Source organism: Oncorhynchus masou, chromosome 5 (genome assembly GCF_036934945.1).
Source record: "Oncorhynchus masou masou isolate Uvic2021 chromosome 5, UVic_Omas_1.1, whole genome shotgun sequence".
Classification (NCBI taxonomy): domain Eukaryota; kingdom Metazoa; phylum Chordata; class Actinopteri; order Salmoniformes; family Salmonidae; genus Oncorhynchus; species Oncorhynchus masou.
The window spans coordinates 19327885-19338608 of NC_088216.1; the positions used below are offsets into that span (position 1 = coordinate 19327885).

General features: G+C 44.4%; 1 protein-coding gene across 1 annotated transcript; it reads right to left on the reverse strand.

Moving 5' to 3' along the window:
* Nucleotides 1-1775: 1775 nt before the first annotated feature.
* Nucleotides 1776-9509, reverse strand: LOC135536163 (ATP-sensitive inward rectifier potassium channel 12-like). The gene is made up of 3 exons (XM_064962551.1): nt 9326-9509; nt 3847-4048; nt 1776-3643 (listed from the first exon to the last, which is right to left on the reverse strand). The coding sequence occupies exons 2-3, from the start codon at nt 3936-3938 to the stop codon at nt 2008-2010; spliced, it is 1728 nt and encodes a 575-aa protein (XP_064818623.1). The 5' UTR covers nt 3939-4048; nt 9326-9509; the 3' UTR covers nt 1776-2007.
* Between the last annotated feature and the right edge of the window lie 1215 nt (nt 9510-10724).

Below are 10724 nucleotides of genomic sequence, written 5' to 3' on the forward strand. Positions count from 1 at the left end.
CACACACTTCCCCAAACCAGGCCAACCAATGAGCAGTCAGAAACAGGTGGACATCAACATGGGGTCAGTTTGACCTTTGACCTTTCTGACTGATGGGAAAAAATTGTGTGAGAACAGAGCAGAATGTGTCAACCAGAACAGCTACTGCTGCTTGTTTATTATTATTATTACTAGACATTTATTAATTCATACAAAACAGCAATTAAAATATTTCATTTTTATTTTTAGATATTCCTTTTGATAAAATACAGAATAAAGTGCTCTTTATTCTTTATCTGGACAATACATGTTATTTCCAACTCAGTTTCTGTTCAGATTCATTGTTTTTCCATCATTTATATTCCGTCATAAAATATTTACTAATTTTGGAATACATAGCTTATGTATCAAACATTAACAGTAATATACCTTAAGCAGGAAGACAAAATTATCATGGTTTCTCATAGGTCTGTGATGTTACCAGTATCGCAATATTCATTGGAAACACAAAGCAGACCAAACTCTTTGGTTCTTAAAAAATGTATGTCAATTATTGGGTGCTATAGCTTGGAAAATAAATAAATGTGACTCTGAATGACGACATAATGATGTTTATTTCCAACACTACGGATGTTTTCCTGAAGAAGTTAAATCCATGTCATGCTTTGTTTCCTTGACACAATATTAACGAGTATCGTGATATTGGTATCATCCCGGCCCTAGTTTCTAAGCATGAAAAATCATATATTTACAAACAGAAAATACTTTTTAATACCACATCAACTTAATTTGTGGTTTTGAAAGTATTCATGACTCATGACAGATATCTGTAAATGTAAAAAAAAAACGGTACCAAGATTTGGTTGAATGGAACCAAAAGTCACTTCACAAAGAATATTATTCCAGAGAATATATACAACTGAATATTGAATACAATAAGAATGCATTTAAGTCTTACGCTATAAAATGCAAATTTAGACTCATGTACTGAACACAACTATGTTTAAAAACAAAAAGAAACTCAAGAGAATAACAAGGTCATTCAACCTTCCTTCTTCGCTGTGCTGCAGAATTCCTTCCTTCTTTCTGTGAGGACTTTGGTTGGATACACAAAAAAGCAGAGGAACAGTACCAAGGGCACATAGTTCATTCGGGACACTAGACACGAGAGTCTTCTACGACTGATTCACACTACAGGGCCGACCCCAAACCACAATGTGTTGGCTTCAGGGCTGTACAATTAAAAAACTCTAAAATGCTATTTGGAGAAGAGCAAAAAAAAAACACGACCTAAGCCATTATCACTATGGTTTCTGATGCTTCATTCACCTCAGTCGATCTACAAACGCATCGCCTAGCTACACAATTAGCTCAACACCAGGATTAAAAACAATAATTTAGGTACTGAAGGATCTGTTAACAGAAAGTATTTTATTAACAAATGGTAAAGCATTAAAAAAAGTTTTGAAATGTTCCTGCAATTCTACACATTTTGACGTGACTTATGGTTAATATGATGTCTGAATGAGAGTGACTAACAAAATCAATGGGGACCCTGGAGGTCAGGTCCCCTGGGCCCTGTGTGCCCAGTCAGTCATTTGGTCATTACTACAAGTTTAGTCTAGACTAACTAGAATAATTCACCTATTTTAATTGTATTTTTAACGACATGGGCTAAATGAGTGACTGTCAGTGAGTGACAGAGGAAAACTGGGGCAGCCAAGTTTCAAAATCGCACCTTGTGAATTCTACTAATCTAACTCTCAACAGCAAGTTGAGACCCCGAATGAGTTCCCCCAAAAATACATATATATATATATATATATATATATATATATTTATTTTTTATTTTTTATTAACTAGGTCTGGACCTCAGTGTCCTCATATGTAGTTACGGCCCTGGCTGGCTTGGACATTTTCCTCTCAGAATATCCTTTCTAGCACAGTTCCAGCAACTACAGTGGATGCGTAACCAGGCCAGCGCAGGATTGTCTTGTCTCAGTTTGACTCGATAGTGTGAATCAGTCACTACACTCCTGATTCCCTTCTGAAGCCCAGCGCATCAAGAGCTATAGCCGGCTGCAGCCTGTCAATCTGATTGTCCATGTCCAGCACACACAGCATGTTCATGTCCACTGCTACCTGGTCCTGAAATCTCTCCTGGAAGATGTCTAGTTGTACGTCCCTCTCCTCCCCCTCCCCGTCGTCCCTCCCCCCCAGCATCACACCCATCTCCCCTACCTCCTCCCCCTCCTCCTCCCCGCAGCACAGGGCCACCTCGTTCTCATAGCAGAAGGCGCTGGGGGAGTGTGGAGGCAAGAGGTGGAGGCCGGAGGACTTGGGACCGAGAGGGGACACTGACCGGGTAGAACTCGAGCCGGAGGCAGACGAGGGGGAATGGGATCGGCCCGTCATCTCCCGGAGCTCCCTGGCGCTGCAGTGCGGAGTAGCTGGCACCTCGTAGGTCTTGTGGAAGCGGGAGTAGTCTACCTGGTAGCGGTGCTCCTTCTCGAAGACCACAGGCTCGAAGCGATGGCCCCACAGGATCTCCCTGGCCAGGTAGGAGGAGCGGGCCTGGGTGGTCATGGCAGTGGCCTCCACCATCCCCTCCAGTATCACCACGATCTCAAAGTCCTCTGTCGTCAGGTCGGCGCTGCTCATGCAGTACAGCGGGCTGTTCTCATTGATCTCGTGGACCACGACCAGTGGAGACACCAGGAAGAGGCGGTCCAGGCCCTCGTCGTAGCCCACGTCGATGTCCGTCTGCTCCATGGGGAGGTACTCGCCTTCGGCGGTGACGTGCGGCCGGATGAGCTGCGCCCGGACATGAGCCTCCACGATGTGGCTTTTCCTCATGTTCCCCAGGCGAAACATCAGACACAGCTTCCCGTCCCGCATGGAGATTACCGCGTGGTGCGAGAACAGCAAGGTCTGCGCCCGCTTCTTAGGTCGAACCATCTTGGCCATGATGGTTCCGATCATGAAGGAGTCGATGATACAGCCCACAATGGACTGGACCACCACCGTAGCCACCGCCGCCGGACACTCCTCGGTGACGCAGCGGAACCCATACCCAATGGTGGTCTGGGTCTCTATGGAGAAGAGAAACGCCCCTACGAAGCCTTGGACGTGTAGGATGCAGGGTTTCCACTCCACCCCTCCTCCCTCCAAGCCGGCCAGAGGCCCCTCTCCCAGGCCGGGTCGAAGGTCGAAGTCCCCATGGGCCAGGGCCACTCCCCAGAAGACCACCCCGAAGAGGAACCAGGAGAGCAGGAAGGTAGAGGTGAAGAGGAGCAGCATGTAACGCCAGCGGATGTCCACGCAGGTGGTAAATATGTCGGCCAGATAGTGTTTCGTCTTGTCTTCCATGTTGTGGAAAACCACGTTGCACTGGCCGTTCTTCTTCACGAAGCGGCTCCGGACATGGTTGGGCCCCGTTGTGGAGATCTGGCGGCCGTTGTGGACAGGCTCTGTTGCTCGCAGGGCTAGCGAGCTGCCGCCTCCTCCTCCTTCTGAACCTCCTCCTCCTCCACCACCACCACCACTTCCTCCGCCCCCCATACCCCTCCCAGTCATATTGTGGTGCATCAGGGGACCATGGCCATTGTGGAGGCCCAGGGTGGAGATCTTGAAGTGGTCTTCATCGGTGGCTACGATGCTGTATCTGATGTGAAACAAAAACCCAAACAAAACACATGAGTTTAGAGAGGAGGGCGAAGGAGACATGGCAGGTTTAAGAGTTAAAGGCCCAGTGCAGTCAAAAACACGATTTCCCTATATTTTATAGTCCAAGAATAGACAACAAGGACAGGCGTTTAGAGGCAGGAAAGCGGGGAGAAAAGGAGCTGTCCTATTCCTCGGTCCTACCTGTTGACTCGCACCGCTCCCATGGCACCAGTGATCATCAGGCTGTGTCTGTGTGGGCAGTAATCAGGGCCGCGGTGGCCAGTGCCAACCATTAAAAGAGACCAGCTTGGTAGGAGGCTGTGGGCAGAGGGGCAGGAGGACAACAGCCTCAGGTCTAAGGACCCCTTGGTGATATCAGCGTTGCCTCCTTCTGATGCATTTCCTGGAATGACAGCAAATCAGAGAACAGTATAAATTTTTAAGGCCATTCAGAATCACAGCACCCAATGCACAGTATTTCTACATCTACACATGTCATGCAGGAGGAGGGTGGGATGGTCAACTCTCTTCATGCGTGAAGAAAAACAGACAAATATTCATCATGATGGTTATAGATTGAGTCCCTCGTAGCCGGTCGCCCGAGGCCCCTTCATGTCAGCATGGGGTGGAACACACTAACAGACATAGGAGGGGCCAAAGGTCTGAAATAGAGGGGAATCTGTGCTGAACTCCTGTTAAGGGAACAATTGATCTGGTGTTTGGCTTGATGACAGGGTTAGAGGCCTGGTGACGTAGTGGGTTAGAGCTAGTACCCATTATGTGATCGCTAGACTATCAGGGCGACCAAGGGAAAGTGTTGCATAACAGCCATAACAGGGTTGTAGCTGCACGCTATAGAACAGCAGCACTGGATGGTTTGAAGTGAGGTGTGGAGTTAGCTATGTGTAGAAAAATACATGTCCAACTGCAGTAGCTTACTAAGGCGCTGTGACATCACGGCTGGGTCAACGAAACTGACACGTCGTCACGCGTCAGCACGGAGTTATTAAAACACAGACGCACACACACACACACACACACACACACACACACACACACACACACACACACACACACACACACACACACACACACACACACACACACACACACACACACACACACACACACACACACACACACACACACACACACACACACACACAGTCCACAGACTGACAGGATTTAGCAGGGTTGTTTTTTACCTTTGCGTGACAGTCTATGGCAATTTTCTTCCCTCCCAAATACACACACACACACACACACACACAGCAGATGGACAGATGTTGCTCCTGCCGTGTGCTTATTGGCCGGATTGAGGATCCAGGATCCTTCCCAACTTAAATCCTCAGTAAGAGGCTGGGATAGATTACGTCAGCAGCATTGTTACATATCAACCACTGTAGCAGCTGGACCAAAGGGGCTGAGAAAGAAAGAAAGAAAGAAAGAGAGAGAGAGAGAGAGAGAGGGGGAGGGAGAGAGAGAGAGAGAGAGAGAGAGAGAGAGAGAGAGAGAGAGAGAGAGAGAGAGAGAGAGAGAGAGAGAGAGAGAGAGATCCAGGGGGCTGACATGACATTATTGACATCATCACACCAGTTCCACTGTCTCTTAAGGAGTGTTTAGTGTACACAGTGTTAACCAGGGTCACACGTATCAAGTCTTCCAAGACATATAGATGTACTACAGATCTAGGACATTTTGCAGAATATACAGTACCAGTCAAAAGTTTGGACACACCTACTTATTTTTACTATGTTCTACATTATAGAATAATAGTGAAGACATAAACTGTGAAATAACACATATGGAATCATGTAGTAACCAAAAAAGTGTTAAACAAATCAAAATATATTTTATATTTGAGATTCTTCAAAGTAGCCATCCTTTGCCTCGATGACAGCTTTGCACACTTGGCATTGTCTCAACCAGCTTCACATGGAATTCTTTTCCAACAGTCTTGAATGAGTTCCCACATATGCTGAGCACTTGTTGGTTGCTTTTCCTTCACTCTGTGGTCCAACTCATCCCAAACCATCTCAATTGGGTTGAGGTCGGGTGATTGTGAAGGCCAGGTCATCTGATGCAGCACTCCATCACTCTCATTCTCAGTCAAATAGCCCTTACACAACCTGGATGTGTGTTGAGTCCTTGTCTTTTCGAAAAACAAATGATTGTCCTGCTAAGCGCAAACCAGATGGGATGGTGTATGACTGCAGAATTCTGTGGTAGCCATGCTGGTTAAGTGTGCCTTGAATTCTAAATAAATCACTGACAGTGTCACCAGCAAAGCACCATCACATCATCACACCTCCTCCTCCATGCTTCACAGTGGGAACCACACATGAGGAGATCCTCCACTCACCTACTATGTGTCTCAAAAAGATATGGTGGTTGGAACCAAAAATCGCAAATTTGGTCTCATCGGACTAAAGGACAGATTTCCACCAGTCTAATGTCCATTGCTCGTGTTTCTTGGCCCAAGCAAGTCTCTTTTTCTTATTGGTGTCCTTTAGTAGTTTTTTTTTGCAGCAGCCATAAAAGCCTGATACACGCAGTCTCCTCTGAACAGTTGATGTTGAGATGTGTCTGTTACTTTAACTCTGTGAATTATTTATTTGGACTGCAATTTCTGAGGCTGGTAACTCTAATGAACTTATTCTCTGCAGCAGAGGTAACTCTGGGTCTTCCTTTCCTGTGGCGTTTCTCATGAGAGCCAGTTTCATCATAGCGTTTGATGGTTTTTGTGACTGCACTTGAAGAAACTTTAAAAGTTCTTGAAATTTTCTGTATTGACTGACCTTCATGTCTTAAACTAATCATGGATTTTCATATCTCTTTGCTTATTTGAGCTGTTCTTGCCATAATATGGACTTGGTATTTTACCAAATATATTCTGTATACCACCCCTACCTTATCACAACACAACTGATTGGCTCAAACACATTAAGAAAATTCCAGAAATGTACTTTTAACCAGGCACTGTCACGTTCTGACCTTAGTTCTTTTATTATGTTTTTGTTTTAGAATGGTCAGGGCGTGAGTTGGGTGGGTTGTCTATGTTCCTTTTTCTATGTTTTGGGATTTCTGTGTTTGGCCTGGTATGGTTCTCAATCAGAGGCAGCGTTTATCGTTGTCCCTGATTGAGAACCATATTTAGGTAGCCTGTTTTCTATTGTGTTTCGTGGGGGATTATTTTCTGTCTTTGTGTATGTTACCAGACAGGACTGTTTCGTTTCGTGTTATTCTCGTTTTATCGTTTTGTTGTTTTGTTCAAGTATTCATCTTCATTAAAATGCTTACCACGCTGCACCTTGGTCCTCCTCTCTTTCTCCCACAGACAAACGTTACAGGCACACCTGTTAATGGAAATGTATTCCAGGTGACTACCTCATGAAGCTGGTTGAGAGAATGCCAAGTGTGCAAAGCTGTCATTAAGGCAAAGGGTGGCTATTTTGAAGAATCTCAAATATAAAATATATTTTGATTTGTTTAACACTTTTTTGGTTACTACATGATTCCATATGTGTTATTTCATAGTTTTGATGTCTTCACTATTATTCTACAATGTTGAAAATAGTAAAAAAAAAAAAAAAAAAAAACCTTGAATGAGTAGTTGTGTCCAAACTTTTGACTGGTACTGTATATAGAGAGTAGGAAGAAAATGGCACCCTATTCTCTACATAGTGGCTCATATGGCTCTGGTCAAAAGTAGTGCACTATATAGGGAATAGGGTGTCACTTAGGACGCAGACAGAGACAGTCAGGAACCACTAGTCCCTGAGGGAGAGCAGGAGTAATTAAATGTTGATGATAGTTATTAGCCGTTTCCATAGGAACCTCTTTCCCCTCCTCGACGCTCTGATTTGCCGTGTCGAGCAGGGATGATTTAGCACGAGGCACCGCCGCCGAGGTGAAGCGAGAGGGTAGAGACACCAGAGGTGTAAGTGCTCTCCTGAGTGACTGAGTCACATACAGGACTGATTCACTTTAATGTGGGTAAAACTGAATCACACAGAACAGAGACAAACACCCAGATATTTCAGCGCATTTACATTTTGGCAGACGCTCTCATCCAGAGTGATTTAAAGTAGTGAATACATACATTTTCATACTGGTCCCCAGTGGGAATAGAACCCACAGCGTCACAAGCGCCATGCTCTACCAACTGAGCACCCCGACCATAACCTACTCCACACCATAACCTACTCCACAACAGAACTCTACACAACACAATACATTTAGGGCCTGAAATTGTCAATGCAGCTCAGATATGCCTTGAATCCAGAAACACTTAATCCCAGGGGAAATTAATATGAATGGATGAAAGTGTGTGTGTGTGTGTGTGTGTGTGTGTGTGTGTGTGTGTGTGTGTGTGTGTGTGTGTGTGTGTGTGTGTGTGTGTGTGTGTGTGTGTGTGTGTGTGCGTGCGTGCGTGCGTGAGCGAGCGCGCCCTCGTGTGTGTATGCATGTATGTTGGCGTTTGCATGTGCGTGTGTCGTAATCTCCTAATCCAAACTGTGATATGAAAGGTGGATGCAGTCAAGCGACCTGGTTTAAATGTTCTTCTTTAATCTGAGACTGACATTAAAAGGGGAGAAAGAAAGGAAAAAGAAAGTGAAGAGTTTAGGCGACAGCACTGGGCGGGGCATCCGTTAGTCAGGAAAGAACAGGGGGTATAGAGATTATGACATCAGAGGATGGGGTGTTACTTTTGATCCGGTTTCGCGGTGATTGGTGGCGTTGTGGCGTCGTCATCACTGAATAAAGCATTGCTATACATGATTATGGCAGACGTTATTGTAGGCAAGTAATAGGAAGGGGGGAAAGTTATGTCCGTCTTTTTTGAATGGCTTTGATGGGAGCTCTATGAACACAGTATCTCATTCAAATATGCACGATCTGCACGTCTATCACGAATGCACAAGATTGTGTAAGAAAAACATGTCCTTCCCATATCTATGAAAAAATATGGGATGACGAGATATCCCATTCTTTGAATAGCCAATGATAAACTAAAATTATACTTTTTTTATAACACAGTGCAGGGTAGGCCTACGCACTTGCTAAACTATATCAAAGTTGATGCTGACGTGTAGAGCTGTCCAGTGCTGAAATCTATTCCCGCGCATATAGGAAATAAGAATGTCTGAATATAGGAATTATATGTCCATATCTGATCTAATTTCGAGTTTTGCAAATCAAACCTCTCAGCATATTGAAACTGGCATGCCACATCGCCTATGGCCTAGTCAATAAAATATGTCACACAATTAGGATTTGCCTGCGCATCATTTACAGTTGATTGGCATTATAGGCCAGAACAATGCGTTACGTTAGCGGATTCATTGATCATTTTACAGTGTTTGTCTGAAGAACGGTGAACAGCAGAAGACAAAACAGGTTTTACTGGGCTCTACAAAGCGAGGAGTTCATGTCGTGACATAATACTGGTGAAAACAGACAAGATTACTCTGCAGTTTATTTCGGGGCCGTAACTAGTGTATGAAGTGAGCTTCGTCGAAACGCTGTATGTTAAAACCAACAAAGACTCTTCGACTGGCCAACCTAAAAACCAACCAATCTAAAAGAAAAACAGGTCAAGTTCATGAAAACTTGTCCTGTCACTGGAAAAGTGTTTTTGCCAATGAAAAAACTGTCAACGATTAGAATAAATACTCACCTTTTGAATGGCAATGTTGTTAGCTACTTGAAAAACAACGTTGACATCCGTTCCAAAATAAAAAATAAAACACATCCTTAATGTTCTGTCCTCTCTCTACGAATTCCTTTTTGCAGCCCGTTTCATTGTCTCATAACGTTCATTTTGAAACTTTTTGTCTTTAAATCCTAATATTCTTCCAATGTTCTGTTTTATTGCTTCCTTTGCATCCCACTCAACTGCTCACATTCGCTCTCTCTGTTGGACTCGCACTTGACTCAATAAGCGCTCGAACCCTGTGTATGCGAGGTGCGCACGGCACATCTCTCTGTCCCTAGCTAGCTGTGGGTGGGAGAGAGAGGGCGGGCAGGAGGGATGGAGCGCTTGTCACTTTGATTATGTCCCGGTTTACGTGGAGTTGTGTTCCTGAGAGTGTAGGTGTGCTTCCCTATTATTTTCCGCCCGCGCCACAGATTTTTATTAGACTGGCCTCCGGAGAAGAAAACAGGTTGCTATGCATTGCTCGGATTTTCAGTGAATTTAGATCAGTGTTAGGGTGTACATGCGAGCTGCCTGTCTTTGTGCGAGTTTGAAGCTGCATTATTGAAATGTGAATAGATTTATAGGAATAGGCCTAATAAAAAAGTTAATGACAGGAAGATTGGTTGATAAAATATCCCTTTTGTTGACAACTACAGACATCATGTAATGTTAGAGTGCTTAATTTGATCACTCTTTTGTGGCTGGGAATTTTCTTGCACCGCAGGAAATCCAGATTAGCTTCGTGATTTACATAAATCCACTGAACACCCACACTAACACACTGTTCAGTATTGCACTTTTCATGTAGCCAACTTCTAGCCAGCTAATGTCCTAACCACCGACCCAACAACATTATGGACTCAACGTTCAAATCCCGTTGCTGCAGGATTATTTTGTTGCGACATAATTGGTCAAATGATGATTCTACATATATACGTCACACACCAACTGAAGACGGGGTGTGGGGTAAGAAACAAAGTCTCCCTAGTAACCTGGTGTGAACAGGCAATTGAAATCGGATCCCAGTGTTGCATTGTGGAGCTGTCCAGAGCAGAGGTGCTGAAAACTACTAAAACGGAAAACGGATACTCCTCGAACTACCACCGCCCTACCGTGGCCTGGCTGGTTGTCACATACATTTAGCCTCCAGACCAGTCTCAGCACCCTGCTAACAATCACCACCTCATTTGCTTTGTCATTGATTAGAGCAATATTTTACCACAGGGAGACTACTGAACTAGCGATGGAGACCTGCAGAACTTCCTCCTAGCTGCAATACAGTTTTTCTCTGTCACTTTGGTGCATTTCTAGATCAAAAGTGCAATTCTTGATACTACTTGTACAAATTCCAAATCATCTCCTCACTTGTGCACATCAT